Source organism: Psammomys obesus, unplaced genomic scaffold (assembly GCF_907164565.1).
Source record: "Psammomys obesus unplaced genomic scaffold, mPsaObe1.curated_primary_1811, whole genome shotgun sequence".
Classification (NCBI taxonomy): Eukaryota; Metazoa; Chordata; class Mammalia; order Rodentia; family Muridae; genus Psammomys; species Psammomys obesus.
Window position 1 is genome coordinate 5,156,985 of NW_026596040.1, and position 21,808 is coordinate 5,178,792.

Consider the following 21,808-nt stretch of genomic DNA (forward strand, 5'->3'; position numbering starts at 1 on the left):
TATTATATTAATTTTATTTGTTACACATTGACTATATTTAATATACTTATTCATTATATCCATACACAGTGTATTCTATTAATATAAAATATGTGGATGTATAACAGTCTTTTATTTCTACGGTAAAGGTTTACATTCAAGAAGCAAGTGAATTTGATTCATTCTAAAAAGCCACAAGACGTTTTGAGGAGGAAGCTAAGCTTCATGATAAGGGAAATAAATTACAACTTTTAGAACACAGACATGCTGCCCCAGTTTGTGTCATAATCATTTCCCCAAAGATAATTCAAATGAATAGCTAGCTGTCGGTGTGTGGCCAGATCTAGACAGCTCTAGTAGGAACAAGGCTAGCCTCGGTAATGGTCATTTGACCATGAAGAAGGAAGGTCACCATGTCAAGAGAAATGAGTGTGGTTTGTAGAAAGCCAGATGTGCCTGAAGAATAGGATAGCTGTTACAATGGGGAGAGGTTGGGACTTACTATTTTTTACAAACCTTCACAATGGTTATAATTTGGAAAGTACTGGGTTTTTCAAAAAGGAAAATTATACCAATCCCACAGAACAGTAATGATTATTACACACATATGCTAACATAGTCCTTGTAAATTACATACATATATTTAATAAAGTCAATATTTGTTTAATTTTCATCATTTTAAAAGTGTCAAATAAAAAGTTTGTTGAAACTTCATAGCAAAAATTAGAAAACATAACATGTTTTATGAGAAAAGAGTTACAAAAACAAAATCACAGAATATAAATATATGTATTCACAGTTTTAGTTTCTTTCAGGTATGTAATATTTGATCGCACATTCATTAAGAAATCCTTTTATAATAACATTCTACCTTAGTAAGTTTTTAAACTAACATTTAAGAAAGACTTCTACCCTGGAATATGGCAGTGACTTTTCAAAAAACTACAACTAGTAATTATTAAATTTTCAGGTTGTAAAAGGACCATTACTTCCCAGCACTACAGGAAAATATCATCATTCAGTTCCTGGCGAGTCTTTTATAAGGAAGTCTGAGGGCACATGATCAGGTAGTGCCAGGGAAAGCCAGGAAACGACAAAGGAAGAGAGGAACGTTGGCAGCCCTGTGTTCACTCCAGAAAACACCAAGCTATGCTCTCCATTCCTGTATAACAAAGGCGAACTATTTATAACACAAATATTTTTTTTTGTGCTGTATTATTAAGTTGATATACAATAGCAGCAATGGAATTTTATTTGGTTACCACCAATAATTTGGAAGGGTATACTTAGTAGATAGTTACAGGCTTTGAGAAGGAAAGGGTGTCTGTGGCTAAATTGAAACTAATTGGGGCAAATGAGTATCTGTCATAAACCACTAATAATAATGCTTATTATCATGTTTACATAAGTATGGCAATTAACTAAGGAATTTCGCTGGAGCACAGTGCATCATTTAGCCTCAGATCTCCTCTGGCAAGACACAGTTAGTTACAAAGCTCTCTCTATGCTGCTGATTAAAGAGGTGTTGAATGTGAACAGCACACAAGACAGGCTGCAACAGAAACCAGGTATCTTTACTGACAGTATTTTGAATTTTTCTTGGAACATACTACCTCCATGGTTTTTAGAGGCTTTAGAAAAATGAGAACAGCATGTTGCTTAGGATTGTTTTCTTCTTTGTGTATCCCATCTCTTGTGACAACATCACCTAAAACTGAGCAATGTTGGGAAATAGCAGGTACGTTGGTTACTTGTTGCTATGACAACAGAAATGGGAGGGAAGGGCTAAAAAAAAGGGAGGGATGGACGGAACGAAGGAGGAAGAAAAACAGAAATGAAGAAAGAGGAGGAAGGGAAGGAGGAGGGAGTAAAAGAGAGAAAAGAAAGGGAGGAAGAGAGGAGGGGCAGAGAAAGAAAGGAAGAAATTTGAGACTACAATCCATTGTAGTAAAGGAGGAATGGTGGCAGGAATAAGAGAAAGCGGTCCACATTGCATGCCAGAAAACAGAGATGGATGCTGATATATGGCTTTCTTTCTCTCCTTTTTCTTCTTCTTCTTCTTCTTCTTCTTCTTCTTCTTCTTCTTCTTCTTCTTCTTCTTCTTCTTCTTCTTTTTCTTCTTCTTCTTCTTCTTCTTCTTCTTCTTCTTCTTTTTCTGTTCAGGACCTCAGCCCATAGAACAGCCATCTTCACGATGGATCTTCCCACCTTATTTCACCCAGTCTGGAGACTCCCTCAATATTATGCGGAGAGGTTTGTTTCCTAAGTGATTCTAGATCTCATAAGTGGGCAATATTAACCGTCACTGCTGATAGAATTTAGGAATCCTTGAACTATGACCAGCACTGTCGTGGATGATAAGTAAACACGGTCTGAGGTTGAGCTTTTCTGCTGGCCTTAAGCTTATTTTCTTGGAGTTGAGAATCTTTGTTGAACTCCTGCAGGGTTTAGGGAGTAGGTTACACTTGGTACATAGAGTTGAATGTCCAGGGATAAGCAGTGAGTTGATAACACAATGAAACTGTCAACTAAAGTATTCTTAACAAATCTTTAGACTGTTTCTTTACTTTAGATATCAAAGCAGTGGGAGGAAGTTAAAAACAAACAAGCAAACAAAAAACAATGTGAAGGCCCTGGTTTATCATGCCACTCTGGGTATCTAAAGGGTTGGAATGGGTAGACTCTGCTTTTTCCTAGGTAACGGTTCAGCATCTTTCCTAAATATTAGATGCCATCAACTCCTTGGTCTTTGTGGGTGAGGACACTAGTTAAATAGAGGTCGAGGGGTTTTACGTATTATTTATTTAACTTTACACACAAAGCAATAGGTTTCCTAAGGCATCTTCATCCACAGTTTGCTTTTCTTGACCCTCCCCTTGCTCTTCTCTGTCTTTCTGATCTCATCTTCTTCCATCCCCAGTAGTCCTTTTTTTCTGCTATCCTGTCATACGTGTCTTATTTCCCTTTATATGTTTCTATAAAAATTAGGTTCACACAAAAAATATTTGCAATTTTCTTTCTTTCTTTTTCTTTCTTTTCTTTTTTTTTTTTTTTTTTTTTTTTGCTGAGATACTGCAAAATAGTATCAATTCCAGTTGATCATTAGGTTGAAAAGTAAGATTTTGCCTCTATTTTTCATGGTTACATTAACAGTTACATTTAAATTGGAATTAGACGATGCGCCTTTATCTCTCTGTTGTGTTGTCTTGCTTGACTGACCCAGGTCCCTGGAGGTTTCCTATTGCCATTGTACTTTTTTTTTTTTTTCTAGTGAAAACAAATAACCCATTACCGGCTGGCAGGACATGTGAAGGCACCTGCTGCTAAGGTTCCCGGAGCCCAGATGGTAGGAGGAAGAGCTGACTTCGCAAGCTGTCTCCTGACACATGCATGGTGCATGTGTGTGCTGCATGCATGTACGCATGCGCTGTGTTCCCGCATGTGTGTGCACGCACACACATACACCTGTGTGCACGAATAAAAAATTGTGTGAATAAATTAAGTTCGTTTTTATTCACTCCAACAAGTGAAAACAAAATTCCCCTTACAGTTAGAAACTTTGAAAGCTAGAATAATACCACAGTCAATTCTCTTCCTTACTTTGGTGCTTGTATGTGGATAAAATGATCCTGTTCCTCTGTGTGAGAAAGAAGAAAAGAAGTAGAAACAGAGTGTGACATCTGTGTTCCTCCTTGGATCTTTAGGACCAGTGTAGCATTCATCCGTGTTGAGATTAAATGTAATTTCAACAGGCTTGAACCAGAAAAGTCACTGCTCACGTGGGTCTGGGGAACAGACTTGCTGAGTCCCCCAGTTTAGACTTAGTCCATAACTTTATAATGGTGTATCTTCTGGCTCTCCATGCCCTTCTTCCTAAGGCATGAACAATGACCACTACCTGAACTCCCTGCTGTCAGGCTTCAGGTGATGTGCTTCCTAAGAAGTCTTTGAAAGAGTGGGTACTCACTGGCCGAGATAATTTCAACTGGATGACAGCTGCAGCGTTGACAGTGCCTCCATGAGCAGGAAACTTCTACTGAAAGAAAACAGCTGCTTTTCGAGTTGACAAGGGGAAGGTAAAGCCATGCCAACAATTCAAAGCTAACTTACCCTGGAAGGAAAAGTGTGTTTCGAGTCCTTCAAACTCTCCAGCATATGCTCTGTCACTCAGTCATTTATCTAAGAAGTAAAGAGTCCTGTTACCCTGTCTTCCAGTTCCATAAGCATTCATTTAAGAAACCAAAATTTCCAGTTAAAGGAGATTTTCTCTAAGGATTGTGTCTGTATATAGCAATGAAGTGAAAGTTTAAGGTATTTCTGTGGGAGTAATAGTCTTAGGTTTTCTTTTTCTTTTTTTTTTTTTTAAGATTTCTTTATTTTACATATGAGTGCTCTATTTGCTTGTACATCTGCATGACAGAAGAGGGCACCAGATCTTATTATAGATGGTTGTGAGCCACCATGTGGTTGCTGGGAATTGAACTCAGGACCTCTGGAAGGGCAGACAGTGCTCTTAACCTCTGAGCCATCTCTCCAGCCCCCTTAGGTTTTCTTAAAGTTAAAGTTCCATGTCTTGGTAACTCTTTTCTTTATCTTTTAAAAATTCATATAAACTTTTAATTATATACATATATAATTTGTAAGTTAAAGTTTGTAATTTTAATTTTATAAGCTTTTACAATAAAAAAACAAATATTGCACACAGAAATACCACAAACCCAAATTAACTAGATTTAAAAGTCTACACAACTTAATGAACATGCATACAGTTAGAATAGGCATTTGGACTGCAACTTCACATTAAATTTTACACCTTCAGTATTAAATTATTTTAGGGACTTATCTTCCACCAAGGAAAGAGTCACAACAGAGGTGGACGTAGAAAAACAATTAGTTTTCTGTCTTCTTTTATAACTCATGCCCATTTCCTGCATGCTCTTTCAATCTGTTAATCTTGGGCAAAGTGAGGTTGTTGGTCATTCTAACCACAGCTCATGTGACACTGTCCATCTTCATAGACTAGGAGCACGTGAAGGGTCCATAAAAAAAAAGTACTTAGTTCAACAGCTTCATTTAATTTTATTTTATTTTTCAAATGGTCAAATCATAGGTGAATACTCCATGACATCTCCAAATGCAGAAAAAGTCCCAAAATGTACTTCAAGTGTCAGTTGGGATACTTTAATTTTAATTTTATAAACAGCATACAGGGTGTATGCTGTCATGGCAAAAAGCCTGGACCCTGATGAAGAACACCTGTGCTCTATCCCTGGGTAAACTGCCTTCCTGCTTTTTTTTAAGCGCTTAATATTGGCCAGGTATTGGTAAGTTTGCATTAAATAAAAGTGTGAAAAAAGTGTGGAGTGCAGAGCTTGGCACACAGAACACTAAAGAGATATAATAGTAATAATATAATTAATAATAATATATTATTATTAATTATTATTATATTAAACTTGAAGCTGTATTCCTCATCTCCTCTATTATTAATATAACCCTCCTCATCATAAATATGGTTTGCTACCCAGTGCTAGGAGACACACACAACCATGGACACAGAGACCTTTCCTTACAACTTCACTGAATGATGCGGCTATAGGAAACTGAAAGGGCAGCACTTCTCTTGTGAAATTATCTTGACATCAGTCATTGAGAACTTGTGTCATGATGATCTGAGCAGCATCAGACCCTTCCTTGAAAAGATATCTCTTGGAGAATGACAAATACATGGAAATTGCTTTAGTAATTCAGTTTCCAGGCTCTCTGTTAAGGTGCTTCAAGGAAGCTCTTTGCAAAATGCTCAGTCTCCACCGCTATCCCTTTTATCCTCAGCCATTCTCTATGAAAGTCAGACTGGGAAGAGCACTAGCCACCCTAAAATAAAGATCAAATGTCAAAAGTGTGATGTCACAGACTTGTGATACAACAATAGGACTTGTGGGACTAGTCCCAGTACTCAGAAAAAGGGGCCTAATTTGCAATATAAAAATAAATTCCTTGTGGCTGGAGAGATGGCTCTGTGGTTAAAGAGCACTGTCTGCTTCTCCAAAGGACCCGGGTTCAATTCCCAGCACCCACATGGCAGCTCATAACTGTCTGTACTGCCAATTCCAAGGGATCTGACACCTTCACACATAAAATAACAAATTAAATACATAAAAAATTCCTCTATTGTTCGTCTTTAACTCAGCATTGTGTCTTGTTAAAACAAGACATGTCCACACCCAGAAATATGTAAAATGATAGATTACAGTGAAGTTCTAGAGGCTGGTGAGACAGCTTAGCATGTTTCAAAAGCATGGCAAGGTGGAAATAGAGATCCAACCACACAAAGTTGTGCTCTGATGTCCACATATGTACAGACACACACTCATATGCACACACATACACATACACACACACACACTTCAAACTTTAAGTTTAGAAAAAAAAAAAAAAGCTAATTCTCTAACACTCTTTCTTAAATGTGTATTCTTAATTCTATTGACACTAAAATGTTTTTTAGCCTGCCTGGTATTCTGGATTATTTTATTTTTGCCATCAATTTATAAACCTCTGAAGATAGAGAACTTCACAACAACTCTAGGAGAAAAATGTCTTTAATTATAACTTAGGACAGTCCAGTAAACAATTTTCATCTAGAAAGAGAAAATTATTGTTAGGAGAAAAAAATATCCTTAGTGTTCCATTAATGTACAAACCAGATTCCAGAGGAGAAAAACATACACATTAACCCACTATGACTTAATATTCAGCCTAAACACATAAAATATACATCACTGCATTTTTCTACTTTGATCTCTGCTGCTGTGATAAATACTGTTGCCAAAAACAAGTTTGGGGAGGACAGGGCTTATTTAGCCTTACACTTCCTCAGCACACCCCGGAAGAAATTCAGGCCAGGAACTCAAACAGGAATAGAATAATCAGGAACTGCAGATGAATGCTGCTTACTGACTCACTCATGACCTCACGCTCAGCTTTTTATACACCTTGGGTCAACACCACACACAGTGGCCTAGCCTGCTCCACAGCAATCATCAGTCAGGACAATTTCTCATAGACATGGCCACTGGTTAATCAGATTGAGGCAATTCTTTAACTGTTTTCTTTTTCTACTCTGGTGACTCTAGGCTGTGTCGAGATGACATTTAAGCCTACCTAGGACATGCATTTATAAAATTTTATGATCTAACCCCTTCTCTCTGGCTGAGAATGCAGCTCAGCGGTAGAGTGCTTGATTGTTTAGCATGTGTGAGGCTCTAAGTTCTATTCCCAGCACTGTGAAATCATCTCTAGGAATTATGTATATGATCACCTCAATTTTCTATTGTCAAAGCACATTCCTCATCATTATCCTTATTACTTTTATATCACATGTGAAGCCAGCTCTTTGTAAAACAACCTGTATATAAAACCACGGGATATGAGAAGAAATGGAGGAAATGTAGATTGGTCCTTAGTGTGCTACCATTTGCTACAAAAATGTTAATTCAGTTACTGGATACTTGCGTGGCACAAGGTTTGACATTAAGTGCATTTCCATGCTGTCTTATTTAACTGTCTTGATACCCCACAGTTAAGGTGCTTCAGTTGTATCCACGCCATTCAGACCAGGAAGCAAAGGCCTCAGAATCTCAATATTTGCACAGCGCATGCACCTTTTCATATTTATATGTCTATAGCAAATGTTCCACAGACATTTATTTCTGTTGCATGATGTAGGAAAACATCAAACCCACATTATGTTCTCCCATATTCCTGCATTTTAGAATGGATACAGGCGTGTGCTGGTGTATGGCTGTGTCTGATATATGTGTGTGATGGAAATAAAGGTTCGCAAAGGAAACTAGTAACCAAAGAATACAGATTAATCTGTTCACAAGGAAATAGCTTCATTATTTCCCTTCACTTTCTATCGTAGTAAATATTTGATCTCTCAAGAGTGAGAGGTAACAATGATGTGGGGAACAGATTCAATGTCTGCTTTTTTTTAAAAAACTAGTTATTACAGATTTAACTAATATATAAAAGTTATATACATTAGTGGGCTACCATGAGGTATTTTGACACATGTATATACTTTATAATTGTTAAAATGAGAATAAGCACATATTTCCTTCAGACATAATTTCTTTGAATTAAAAAAATATACCATTTATGGTTTAGAATTTATCTAGGAAATTGGAAAGAGTATGAGTGGTAAATGCCAGGAATCCCAGCACTCAAGGTGCTGAGGCAGAAGGATTGCAAGTTTGAAGCCAGCCTAGTGACATCATGAATTCAAGGCTAGCTTGGCTCTATAATGAGGCTCTATCTCAAAGTGTCCTATGACAAGAAAGAAAGAAAGAAAGAAAGAAAGAAAGAAAGAAAGAAAGAAGGAAGGAAGGAAGGAAGGAAGGAAGGAAGGAAGGAAGGAAGGAAGGAAGGAAGAAATTACATTGTGTGTTATCCAGAGGACATTTGATAGACACTTCCATGTCTAGTCTAGCTATGACTACGAATGTGTCACAGAAGAATGGCATCGGATAGGGACCTGAAAGCAAGTACAAATTAGTTGTACAAAATAGAATTCATGTTTTCAATCTCCTACCTTTGAAATCCATCACAAGAATGTTATATGAAAGTTTATATGTTTTTTTAATATTAAAGATTGTTTGTGGGATGAGAATCGTGACACACACACACACACACACACACAGAGAGAGAGAGAGATGGACTGCAAAAAAGAGGCTGGCACTATAATGTGAATACCCCTGGCTTTGTCAGAAAACCAGACCTAAGAGCCCGAGAAACTTCTCTAAGTCATTTTCTTTCATTTTTTATTTTGAGAACAGATGATACAACTTCAGGGATCACAAGTCTCACAGGCAGGTTACCTCACTCCCTCACATTGCATTTGAGATTCATTCTGTTTGGAGAACCTGTATCCTCCTTAACTAGCTGGTCTGAAGCTCCCAAAATTCCCAGGATGCGCAGGTTCCCTCTGGCCTATGGCTGTGTCCATGTTTCTCCTTCTAGCTGGGCTGGACTGTTTGTTCTTCATTCTCTCTGCTTAACTCGTTGGCACTTACTTTCAGGACCACACAGCTTTGCTGACCTCTCCAGACTACACTGGATACTTCATGTATGTACTCACGGAGCACCTCGAATTCTTTTAGGAATTGCTGGTCACCTTGTACTGCAACCGTCTTTTTCAGTAGCTGACACACTGCTCTGCTAGAGCAAGACTCTGTAGCGTTCAGTGTGGTGTATGTGGCTCCTAGCAATGACCTTCAAAACAGACAGCATGGCCGAGGGTGCGGCGAGATGGGTTCCCTTCCACACTGGCCACACAAAAAGAGGCATTGGCTATATGATAATGCGCTTACTGACTACCTGCATGGCACAAGGCATGTCACTAAATGCCTCCACAAGTCGTCTTACTTAACCATCTTGATACTCCTCAGTTAAGGTGCTTCCATTGTGTCCATATCATTTTGTTCAGGCAGCAAAAGGCCTCAGAGTCTAAATCAATCAGTGGTTCGTAACCTGGGTGTCATGCATGATTCCTTTCATTCCCTTTCACAGGAGTCTCCTAAGACCATCAGAAAACACGGATATTTATATTATAATTCATAACAGTGCCAAAATTACAGTCGTGGAGTAGCAACAAAAATGATTCTATGGTTGGGGGGGGTCACCACAACATGAGAACTGTGTTACAGGGTCTTAGCATCAGGAAAGTTGAGAACAACTGTTCTAGCTATTTGCAGCTTTTTTATGCTACATTCATGCTCATATAACCAACGACCCACAAATCTTTATTCATTCTGTGCCTTAATTTCCACCAACTTTCCTTCCATTTATGATTTTTCGGGAGTCGTCAGGTATTTCACTGCTATGTTTACCTTGTATTGAAGGCACCAGAATAAAAACGCCCCCTTTCTTCCTCAGTGTGTTTCCTTCTCAGTGAAGTAGTGTCTGAATCCCAGGGTGGCTGTAACACCAGCCTGCTGTGTATTAGGGCTCAGCTGAGCGCGTCCTGCCGAACAGAAGTAGGTTTATTTGTCTTCCTATCTGCAGCACCTGGCAAGGAGCCCTTCTTACTATGTGCAAATGATCAATACAGCCTAGTGGGTAATTAAACAGATAATGAAGGAGTTACAAGACTTGTAAAAGGTATTTGCAAACTGTACAGTTCAGTCAGTGAAATCAGAAAACAAATGGGAAAGTCTCTTCCAGGATAACACCTGAAAGAAAAATAGCTACAGAAGATCATTCTGTGCTCTAGCTCAAGGAGGCTGCACTGTGGGAGCAAAAAAACCAGGCAAAATGCAACACAGAGTTGCATTCCGCACATATGGGAGGATTCATTAAATCTGTGGCACTATTCTAAAACCTGATCATAACTGTGGAGAACTAGAATGCTGTTGTGAGAACATACCTTCCTAACAGCTGGATATAATTTGCATATCAAAACAAGAAAAATAAAGCTTCCTGTTACTCAAAGAGGGCAGCCGGAGCTTGCTGAAACAGAGCTGCAAGTGGCTGTTTTCCTCCTAGCACATCTGGAGGCTTCCCACTGACGCCCTGCTTAAAAATGCAGTGTTTTTCACACCATCTTTCTTCCCTCAAGGTGTTTCTTTCATCCTCTTTGCACACCTAACTCAGTTACTTCAATGACACTAAACTTTTTTATTATTTTCCCCAAACATTACACCCTTACTTCTCCGTTCTCCAGACTGAGAGGCTACTTCACTCACCCTCCCCACCCCCCCACCCCCCCGCCCAAACCCTCAGGTTGAGCGGCAGAGTCTGCTAGTCTTTGCTCCCTTCACACATTTTCTTACAAAGGTCTCCTCTCTTCACTCGGTTACTGCTTGGAGGAACAGTACCGTTTTCTTGTATTTTCTTTCAGTGCAAACATTTATTTTATGGAATGTCTCCTGCAGGCCAACTACCACATTCAATGCTGCACACACAGGAACAGACAAGGCAGGGGTCATTCTTGTCTCTATAGCTTTGTATCCAATCGGGGAAATGAAGCCAAGCAGTCACCACGACAAAGTAGTTAACACAGCTTGAGGTAAGTAAGGGCAGGAGAAATCCAGAAATATTTTGGAAAACGGAGGAAGGACCAAGGTAGACTTTTTAAAAATGGCAGTTAAGGGATGGCATCCCAGTCAATGGGAGCCGAGAAACTGATGTGACAGCTGAATGGGATGAAATCCAGAAGCAGGTCTGAAAGAGCTATCTAAATGTTCCATGGTAGAGACACACACAGCTCAGTCTCCAGATAGGCAGTTTGGCTGTAGAGAAACCTTGCCTCACAAGGAGTTCATTGAACAGATGGCAAGGGACATGCCATCTTAAGACAAGGTCTGCGTAGGGTAACGTGGCAGTTTGAATGAGACCGGTCCCCAAACACACGTGTGTTTGCATGCTGAGCACCGGGTTGGGGTTGGTAAGCTGTCTGAAAAGGACTGGGAGGTGTGGCTGTGTGGGAGGAGCTATGTCCCCGGGAGAGGGCTTGGAGGTTTCAGAAGGCCACACCAGGCCCGGTGGCTCGCTCTCTTCCTGTCTGCGGATGGAGATGTTGCTCTCAACTACTTCTCCATTACCATGCCCGCCACGTGTGCCAACATGCCCTCCACCATGATGACAACAGACTAGCCTGAAACTGTTAGCAAGGCTCCAACTAAAGGCTTTCTTTTTTTTTTAAAGAGTTCCCTTGATTACACTGTCTTCACAACAGTAACTAAGGTAAAGAATGTTATTTTATTTTTTAACGGCAATGTCATCGGACGATTTCAAGACAAAAGGTACCTGGTTGAAGTCCATGGTCTCAAAACTTGAGGTGTCAACAAGTGATTTTTCTTTAAAATCCATGCCTCACTGCTTCACTGAGTACTTCATCATCCTCTCCACTAGGGGGCTCCAGAGATTGACACATGCACAGAGCCTAGTAGGACGAGTACCTTGGCTATGGCCCCTATTTCCCTATAGAAATGTGTACAGCAGGCACACAGGCAAGAACTAGGAACAGCAGGGACTATGAACAACTAAATAAAGAAGAGAATATAGCACAATTACTTTGTTGAAACAACTCTGTTCTTGACAGACAAGATACAGTCATAACAAAGATTTTCTGTTACTTTTGAAACTATACATGTATACAGTAAAATATGATCATATCTCCCTCTGACACACCTTTTCCAAATGACAACCAGCTCAGTCCAGTTATTACTGTGCATGTGCTGAGCACATGTGAAAGTCTGGTGGGACATGAGAGCCCCACCATTTACTTTCTCAAAAGGAAAGATTCTCCTTCCTCTTGCTACTCTCCACATCCTCAGTATGAGGTGAGGTGTAGAGGTCCTCGACCCTGCTAAAGCTGGTATTTTGTCTGGCGTGATGCTGTGTGGGTCTTGTGCGAGTAAACACAGTTGCTGTGAGTTCACAAGTTCAATGCCATGTCGTCCACTGAAGAAAGCTTTTCACAGCTCTTTCCCGTTCTCCAGCTCTTACATTATTTGCACTTTTTCCTCTGAGTCTTGGAAGTGTGTGGGGGGGAGTGGGAATAATAGGGCTCCCAATGGCCTGTTCTCAGCACTCTGATCAGTTATGCCTTCCTACGTTGACTGTTGTCTACTGAGAAAAAGAAGCTTCTCTGACCAAGTCCGTTTGTAGAAACATTGATATTTGGAAGCGATTTGATAACATGACTACTGAGCAAAATGACAATAGTTAGTTCTACGTCAGGGCCTGTGACCTTCCAAGCCATGGACTTTTGGATTACACGGGTTTAGAGTTCCTTCCTGTGGGCAGACCTCAAGCCAACCAGAAAGTCATTACCCCCATAACGCTTGCGACACTACTGCCCCAGTGGGGCAGGTGGCTATTGTAGCATGCAGAGTCCTGTGCTGGGTAAGACCGTTGATATTTTTTCTCCCCCAGAATCTTGCATAGCACTTGCCAGCACTATAAAAGCTAGCCAACACGGAGAGAACGTCCTCCTGCCGGTTTGAGATTGATTTCTCTATGTCTGCAGTGATAATCTCTTACCAAGCAGTTATGGTGAGTAACCAGGGGCAGCTGTAATAAACTGTGAGGCTTTGGAGACCGATAACTTATATGAAGGTATTCCGTGCCTTGTATTAACGTTTTCATTTAATGACTCATCTGTCATGAACAGTAGAACTTTAAAAAATTAAGCCTCTGTTAGAGCAAGTTCATGAGAAGTACATGGACTTGCCTGAATTGCAGCTCTGCTTTAAGCAAAAGTGGCTGAAACTGCAGAGGAATGAATTACAGAGCAGGTCGGAGAGGGATGGGTATACAAAGCCCAGCGGCCTGTTTGTTGAAATGGTAATCTTTTTATTTTGTGTGTGTGTTTTCCTTCATGTATTTATGTGACCCCCACATGCGGGTTTCATGTCCTTGGAAGTCTGAAGAGGGTGTCAGAATCCCCAGAGACTGGAGCAGTAGACAGTTGTAAGTCATTTTGTGGGTGCTGGGAACTGAATCTGGGTCCCCTGGGAGAGAAACAAGCTCTCTTCACCACCGAGCCTCCTCTCTGGCCATGACGGTAGCTTTCACGGTTGCTGCTTTGCGTGTGCTCTCTGCTGTCCGTGTTCACGATTATGGTTCTCATTCAGCCCTCCCTGACTACCTACATCTTCACTGACCCTGGGAAACTGAAGCAGGGGCCTCAAGGGACTTAGCGGACATCTCAGAGATGGCAGTTCCGCCATTATCCTGAGAGTCTTTCTGATCCTCTATGTGTCAATCAGAGAAGTTTCGAGGGACTTTAGTCTCAGTCCACTTTCTTGCTGTCTTACTTTATTTAATGATAAAAATAGAACTCATTATGTCTTGGAAGACCATGGGGGTATCGATGATATAAATACAGGCTAATTTGCACATGACAAATTCCTTGATAACCAAGTGTTTTCTTGACTAATAGAGGCTGCACAAAATAATATTATTGACAGGTGCCTGCACTTTGCTTTAAAAAAATAAAAATAAAACCCTTGACCATAATAAATTCCTTAAAAATTTACTTCCCCCGCACCCCCGGTTGCTTTTAGTCCCCATGTGCAAGGTATGCCAAGCCACACTAAACGTTAATTTTTCATGTCCAATTCCTGTCCAAACACGCATTTCATAAGGAGATAGCAACACAAAGATGTAGAAAGTAAAACCGCAGAGAAGCAAGTGCTCCTCCCCCCCATGAGCCGCGGTTTAGCTATAAACTCTCAGCTTTAAGCTTTCCTTTTGGACGCGCATGGTGAAATGGATATGTGGGTCTGATAAAGGCGTCTGAGAGTGTTAGAATGCTTGACAAGAACACAGCTCATGTTTAACTGAGAGAAAGAACACGGAAGGCTCGAGGAGCGCAGAGCTGCCTCCCGAATCATTCCACTAATGTACGGGTGAGGCTTCAACAATTTTAGTGGATATTTTACAGAACCAGGCACCACCCGGAGAAGCTCAGTATGGTTCTGTGTTGCCGCCCTCGCGGAACCACAGCTAGCTAGATTCGCAGGTAGCGCGCTGAAAAGGACATTTCAGTCCCAGACTGAATGTCAAGCATCCTGTTTGACTAACAGTTAAAACATTGTAAACTTGCAAATGTTTAGAAATAGTGGGAGTTTCAGTTCTCTCTTCACCGATCTGAGCACTTAGCTGGGATTCCTGTATGGCGGGGATATCGAAGATGGACAGAATTTGTGGCCTCTTTCAAACCAGACCCCCTACGGTCCGTGTGTCCCTGCCTGACAGCTGCTCTGCCGTCACACTGGTCATTTCTGAGGTAACCGCTGCACCATTCCTCCCTTGGTTGGAGGAGCGTGGCCCTGGCCTTGGAGGCAAACAGTAAGCTACTTTCACTGGGATTGCCAAGGGAAGTAGAGGCAGCGCCATGTAAAACAACCTGATAGCGCTCTCCTTTGTCTTCCTTTGCACTTGGAGGGGCGTCCATCATCAGGTGAGTGTACAGAGAAGGAGCTCTCCCAGTGGATGGATGGCTCTCCTCCAGTGGGCAAGTGTTCCCTGAGTTATGCCTCAATCCCCTCAACATTGGAATGGGCCAATCCACACGCCGTCCTTACTTCTCCGAATCTGGTATCTGCCACTGTCACATCCACCACCCCAAAGCCCCCCCCCCCCCCCCCCCCAGGTTGCCAGGGGTCGAGGTAAGGAGAGCCTCCTCCTAGGATCACTTCGGGGAAGCTTTCAGCGCCTGGGTTCGTGAAGTTGGGTTCAGCTGGAGGCTGCTGCAGATGGAGTCCGGCTCTGGACTCCCAGCCACGCCCTCCTGCTTTCCAGCTTGCCCTCCTAGGGCGCTCGTCCGCCCCCCCACCCCCACCCCCCGCCAGTGTCGCGCAGTTCCCAGGCGACTGGCGCCTGTCCAGGGGCTGGCAGTCCGCTCCGGGTGAGGGCGCCGTCTGGGGACGCCCCTGGCGGGCGGCTCGGCGCTCCCCTCCTAGTCCGTGACCCGCCCCTTGCCGAGAAGCTGCGCGGCTGCGCTGGGTCCCAACTCTGCAGCCTCAGGTGCCTGAGCTCAGCGCGAGCAGCCGGGTCGGGCCATTCCCTCAGCCGCGTCCTGCTGGGCAGGTGTCTTCCGTCTCCATCGCTCCTGGCCTGCGGAGCGCTGTCAGCCCCTGCTCCTCGAATAGAAGCATCATTCTGAGGTGAGTGGAAAGGCTGGAGGGAAGGATGCAGACTGGTTGGGAACACGGGATTGTACAGAGGACATGGCCCCATGTGGAGAAGGGCACTGGAGGGAAGCTGTGAAGTCCAATAGGATGGGGATGAGAAAAAACACAGAGGGGTCAGCCAGGGCACTCGCACAACCAGAGCGAGGACAGGAGCCACCCTAGCTATTGCCTCCACTTACTCCTCCAATCTCGCAACACCCGGGTCCCAAAGACTTCAAAAAATATTCTCTGGGTTGAAAGGGCCGAGGGGGAAGGTTTCCCACCAGCTTTTTTCATCTGGTTTCAGAGTAAGCTAGCATTGCGTTCCCTGTTTGTCTTCATCTTCACAAGGTCCCCTGCCCTACCCTAAGATGAGGAGTTTGAACGTTTCCACACAGAAAAGTAAAGCGCGCTGTGCTCACGCTGTGGATTGCTAGGCGGCACTTGAAAATCATAGATGAGAGTTGTAGAGATGTGCACGCTCATACTTAGATCTCAGAAATAGGATGGCTAATGAGCACAGCCAGACCCTGGGTGCACGTCCTTCATGTCTGGACAGCTTATTTTAAAGCATGCCTCCGTTTTAAAAGTGTGCAGGTCCATGAGCTCTCTTTGGGCGGTGGGAAAAGGCAGTCTATTTGGCTTGAAGGCTAAGGTGGAAATGTTTATTTACCAGTAACTTTCAGTACCTAAAAATGATGAAACAAAGTTGAAAATTACAAACAATTCTTAACAGCAAATGTTGCTAACTTGGATGTTTCCCACTTTTGTTCTTTTTAGTGTGTCTAAATATTTTCAATTTAACTTTTTTTTCCCCAAATGCAAAGAAAAATAATTATCACTGCACATATTGTGATAATGAAATCTACGCGGTGCTTCAGATGTTTGTGACATTCTTGCATTACCCCTAGTGCTCTCCAATTCTAGGAGTCACAAGCCGCACTCGAAATGCTGTTGTCAGAAAATTGGGTCGTATTTAATAATCCGGTAATTATGGGGTCAAAGTAGAGTAGAACTCCTGTCCATTCCTGCAAGATAAATTATCTTCTTCCTCTTATGTTTAGAGTTACCTTTCTGTGTATGGCTGCTTCACTTGATGCCTCTGACGTGGGAGGTCAGGAAGGGTAGAGTTTTATGGAAAAGAGTCTTAGAGTTCTCCTGTTCTCTATTCAACAGAATGGAAAGAATGAGTCACCATTTTTTTTAATTTATTATTATTATTATTATTATTATTATTTTTTTTTGCCAGAGAAAGGCTTATTTCTTTCTAGTTATGAGAGAAACTTATCTAATTTGGTTATGTACATGGGGGAAGAAAAAGTTGAGAAGAATTCTAAGTTGGATCATGTTAAGATATTAAGCTACCATTGGAGGGGGGGAGATAGGAAGCAACCAGCTAGTTCCATTTGCCTGTGCCCTCCGAAACATCCACGGCAAATGTTCTCTTTTACGTGTACTTTTCTCCCGGTGAAACTGCTGGCTGTGTGGTGGACAAGATGACACACCAGAACGGAAGTTTGGAATGTAAAAACAAAACAAAGCAAAACAAAACAAACAAACAAAAGAAAAAAATGTGAAAATAACAAAAACCCCCCCCCCCCCCCCCCCCCCGATTTGACAATGTGCAAGGTCAATGCTTGGCATCTCTTATGTAGCAAAAGGATGGGCTACTTGAGAAAAGCATAAGGTGTGAAGAAAAATACAAAAGTGGTAGAGCTGGAGTGTGGTGTGAAAACAAGCATTCGGACTTCTACCAGATAAGGGAATATGGCCCAACCTCTGCAGTGTTAAAAATCAGTGTTCCTTAAAATGAAAAGGGCCGATTTTCTTGTTCTAATGTTGTTGGCAGGAGATACATTGCTTTTCTTTTCTTTTCTTTTTTTCTGAACTCCATGCAATAACACAGCACAAAGGAATACACCATTCTGCTTCTTAACCCTCCGTCAGCTACAATGAGCATACTACATGCTTTTTCTTAATTTGTTCCCTTGTTTGAAAGCTTTTTGATTTTTTTAACTTACACAGACAATAGTTCTCTCTGTCTTCCTAGGCTTCAGCAATCCCAATGAGCATGTTTCACCCACCAGTTACCACCTGCCACAACCCTCTCCCCAACCTTAACCCACTTAATTGCTCACTTCCTAACTGTTCACTCTTTCTTTGCTCTACATTTAATGATTCTTTTTTAAAGACCATAAGGCATTTTGCCAGCAGTTGGCATGTAGTTGGAAAAATAGCAATCCATTAATGGATCTTCCTTCTAAATGAAGACTTGACTTACATTTTCCTAATGATAAAATGAGCTTTTCTTCTATACCTAGGGGATCCCAAGTGGTTTTTTTTTCTAAATAACTTATTCATACTTTCTCTAATTCTGCATCTAAATCTGTATTTCCTTCATTTGTAAAAAGCCCAATGAGAAAAAGTAACAAGACAAAACAAAAGGTCAACAGGTGTCAACAACTGAAAAAAAAATGCTAAGGAAATGTTGTACCTATCAAGATAGTGGAAATAGACATTTGTTCTTTCCATACTGTATATGCCAGGTACTTTGTTAATTACTGCACTTCTCTTCATTTTACTGTCTCCATCCATTAGTCATATTTGTTCCAAGCATGATTTTTTTTTTGAGCTGGATAGCTGAGCTGAATTTTAAAATGTTCCTTTATAAAATCTGGCTCTTCCCCCTGTTTAAGTAGTTCTGAAGATCCCTGGGCAATGTTTCCACACAGCAAAGATCTCTTCATCTGATTACAGTGCATTTTTTTTAGATTAAGCCAGTGCCACCATTGTCCTCATAATGCCTGAATGTCCTGTACCTGGTTTGGTTCAGTCTTTTGTGTGAGCTTCCTGGCACTTAAAGGCATTTGAGCTTGTGACTCCTGAGGGAGGCACTGTTATGTCCCCATTTTAGTGGCCAGAGGCTAAGTAACTGTTTCAAGGCCATGACATGCAATTTCAAGGATTGGAAGCCAAGCATTGCCTCTGCTTAATAGTCTCCAGGATGGTGAGAGTCTTTGTGCTTCTGTTTTCAAAGGGATCAATGAGTACATGTACATTTTAAAAGCACTTTTATCTCTCAGATATATAATTTGACCAGCTTTAGGGTGATCAGCAATTGCTGAGCCTGTGTGCTCTAAAAGTAACTTATGCATTGTGGTAAATATGTATCTACATTGTGTACTCAGTACACAGAGAACTGTCTAAGAACCAGGGACAGTGGTGAGCACCCATACTCTCCAAGCTATTGAGGCTGAGCTTGGTAAATGGAAGTTGAAGGTCAATCTCGGCTAAATGGGGGAATAAGCCCCCAAACAAACCAAATTTATAAATGTCACATAAGGTATGGATTCATAAGATAAAACATAGGATCCACATAATATTAACATATGATGTTTACCTACATGCCGTATACTTACAAAGAGTGAAATGTATGTGTACTCTCCTTTTGGGTAAAGGGCATAATCAGCTCCAAGTTTAGGAGAAGAAAGCCGTCTACTTGCTAGTAAATCCAATCCAGTGTGGTGCCTTCCAGGGTGAGGGGAAAAAAAATAAGGCAACTTCATGCTTAAAGATGAAGATTTTAAGATTGTTCTTTGTCACACAGCAAAAATGGAGATGTAAAGTTTCTGTTTTCTTTTAAATATAGAGGTTTCTTAAAATTATTTATATCTTTAAGTCAGTTAAGTGACCTCACCTTAAATTTTTCTTAATATCTGAGGAAATATTTTGCTTTTCCCCTACTTTATCAGTACAGATTGGCTTCTGATGGCATTGTGCACTGTGGCTTCTCCTGCTGTGCCGTGCACTGTCATTTCTATTATAACCTTTAAGGACAAAAATTACTGCTACAGCAATATAAGTTAGTGTTTTTGTTACAGTCTGCATTCAGGGTATCTATCACATATTCTATTATAAGGACACCATTATTTTCGTTTCTTTCTTTCTTTTCTGTGTAGACATCCAGCTACCTTTCTCGGACCTATACTGAACAAAGATGAGTGTTCCTTTCAGCACGCTGTAACTAGAGTGTCCAGGTCAGGGCAGACTTGACTATGGGAGCCAACACTTCAAGCAAAGCACCAGTGTTCGATGAAAACGAGGATGGTAAGAAATGTGCTGTACTGGTCTGTAAAAATGGAATTTTGTGAAATTCAAATATTAGCACATGGATTCACACATAAGTACGAGCAGGGTCTGTGGGTTATCTAAGGATAGAGGGAGAATAAATAGCAGGATAAAGCTCAAGGACCTTGTGTATTGATGTCTATAATGTATTGTTCACTTTTTTATGATGCCTTTGGCAACTTGTCTTAATCAGTACTACGCTAGTGTCTTCCATGCTCCAGAAAAATCTGTGGCCCATATAGATAATTATATGATTTATGTTTTTCCTTGCTGTTTCCTTGACAGTTGGAGTCACTCCCATTGCACGTTTTTATAGAAAATTTTATGTAGGTAATAATTGTTCCTTGTAATATTATAGAATCGAGATCTAAAAAGTAGCTGTCTTCTGAATTTCCAACTATCATGCTTCTGTACCCCAGACATTTCACAATTGTTGGTCATAGTGAGAGGAATCGGTTTCACTGAGGAAAACGGAAACGTTAACGGCTAAGGATAATCAGGCAAGGAGTACAGCATGAGTCCTTCTTCCTCATCAATTCCCAGCAGGGGCACATTGGGATGGGGCGTGGGCCTTGCTGGGTCTTGTTTCCTTTCCATGGTGGAAGGTTAAGCAGCCATGTTGGAGCGTGTTGGGCAGTAGCTATTTGTTGCAATCTTAGACGAAGGAGCCGTTGGCTCCCAAGCAGTAAGTTGTTCAGGCTTTCAGAAGGGGATCCACAGTAACTTCTAGGGAGTTCTGCTGATTAAGCCAGAAAGGGGAAGGATGTCTGCCTCCATCCGCTCTACTGCCAGCTAGCTGTAGGAGGTCAAGAAATGTCTCTACTCTTCTAGCTTCAGTCTTCACGTCAGTAAAGTGAGGAGGTGGAGCAGAACTTCGAAGGTCCTTTCCTGCTCAAAACACATCATTTTTCTAAATCACACAGTTGCCTCTGGATCACCCAGAAAAATCTGTTGTGTTAGAATGTGAGTGTGATTCTTAATATAGAAGCAGGTTGTGCAGACTAGACATGGTCTAGCTGCCTTGCAAACTCAAGCCCAGGGCACTGCCTCTGACAGCCTTGCTTTTCCCATCTCCTCCCATCTGTAGAGTAGTGCTCACCCCCCACACAGCCTCTGTATCACTCATCTGTAGCCAGTCTCCAGCTGTTGAGAAAGAAAAGTCAGGAAGGTGAAGTCATTCCTCCAAGGACTTGACTGGTCTGGCACTTTGGTTCACATGCACATACTTACTTCTAAGACGGCCTGCAAAATGCAGTTTATTGTTTGAGGTAGCCATGAACTTTCTAAAACTAAGGTCTTATTACAAAATGGGAGATAATTTGAAGCTTGTCATGGGTGGAAAACCGCTACGGTTGCTATGGCTGATGGAAACATCCTGGTATTGAATGTTTGGGTACACACTACAACAGAATATTCGACTGATCTCCACGCTTTGTTTCGAATATTAAGGTCATTACCATCCACATAGAAATAGCGTTGATACTGCCTCTAGAAAATAGTCCACAGGGACAAAAAGAATTACATACCTGGAAAGAGCTTAAACTTTACACTGATACTTTTGACCATCTTCTTTTGTTTTTATCAATAAGCTTAAGGAACACTCTAGACAGTAGCTGTATTGTGTGACTCTGCCACGTCTAAGGTGGAGAGACAGGTAGACTTGGCTCTGCCTTGGTTCACTATGCTATCCGTGGGCAAAGAACTCAGGTTTGCATGAGGAAGGTCTCCATCGTAAACAGTGGGAAAATGGATGTCAACTTCATACTTAAGTTGCTAGGAATATTACATCATCTGAAGGTTGGATATCATGACGATGAGAAAGCACAGCCATTTCTTCTTGTGGGGTGCCAGGGATAATTATATATTCAATAGTTTGACACACTTTATAACTGTCTTTAAATGATTTTAAAACAAAACAAGAAACTTAAAGAAGAGTTAGGCTTAAAAACCAGGTAGACCTAGATTGCTCCTTCTATCTATCTATCTATCTATCTATCTATCTATCTATCTATCTATCT

General features: G+C 41.4%; 1 protein-coding gene across 1 annotated transcript in view; it reads left to right on the forward strand.

The window, feature by feature from the left end:
* Positions 1 to 15,368: 15,368 nt before the first annotated feature.
* Positions 15,369 to 21,808, forward strand: part of Stk32a (serine/threonine kinase 32A) — a 118,843-nt gene continuing 112,403 nt past the window's right edge. The window contains exons 1-2 of the mRNA XM_055622918.1: positions 15,369 to 15,656; positions 19,622 to 19,769. Of these exons, the coding sequence (XP_055478893.1) occupies positions 19,718 to 19,769 (52 nt within the window). The 5' untranslated portion in view covers positions 15,369 to 15,656; positions 19,622 to 19,717. The remainder of the gene's footprint in view (positions 15,657 to 19,621; positions 19,770 to 21,808) is intronic.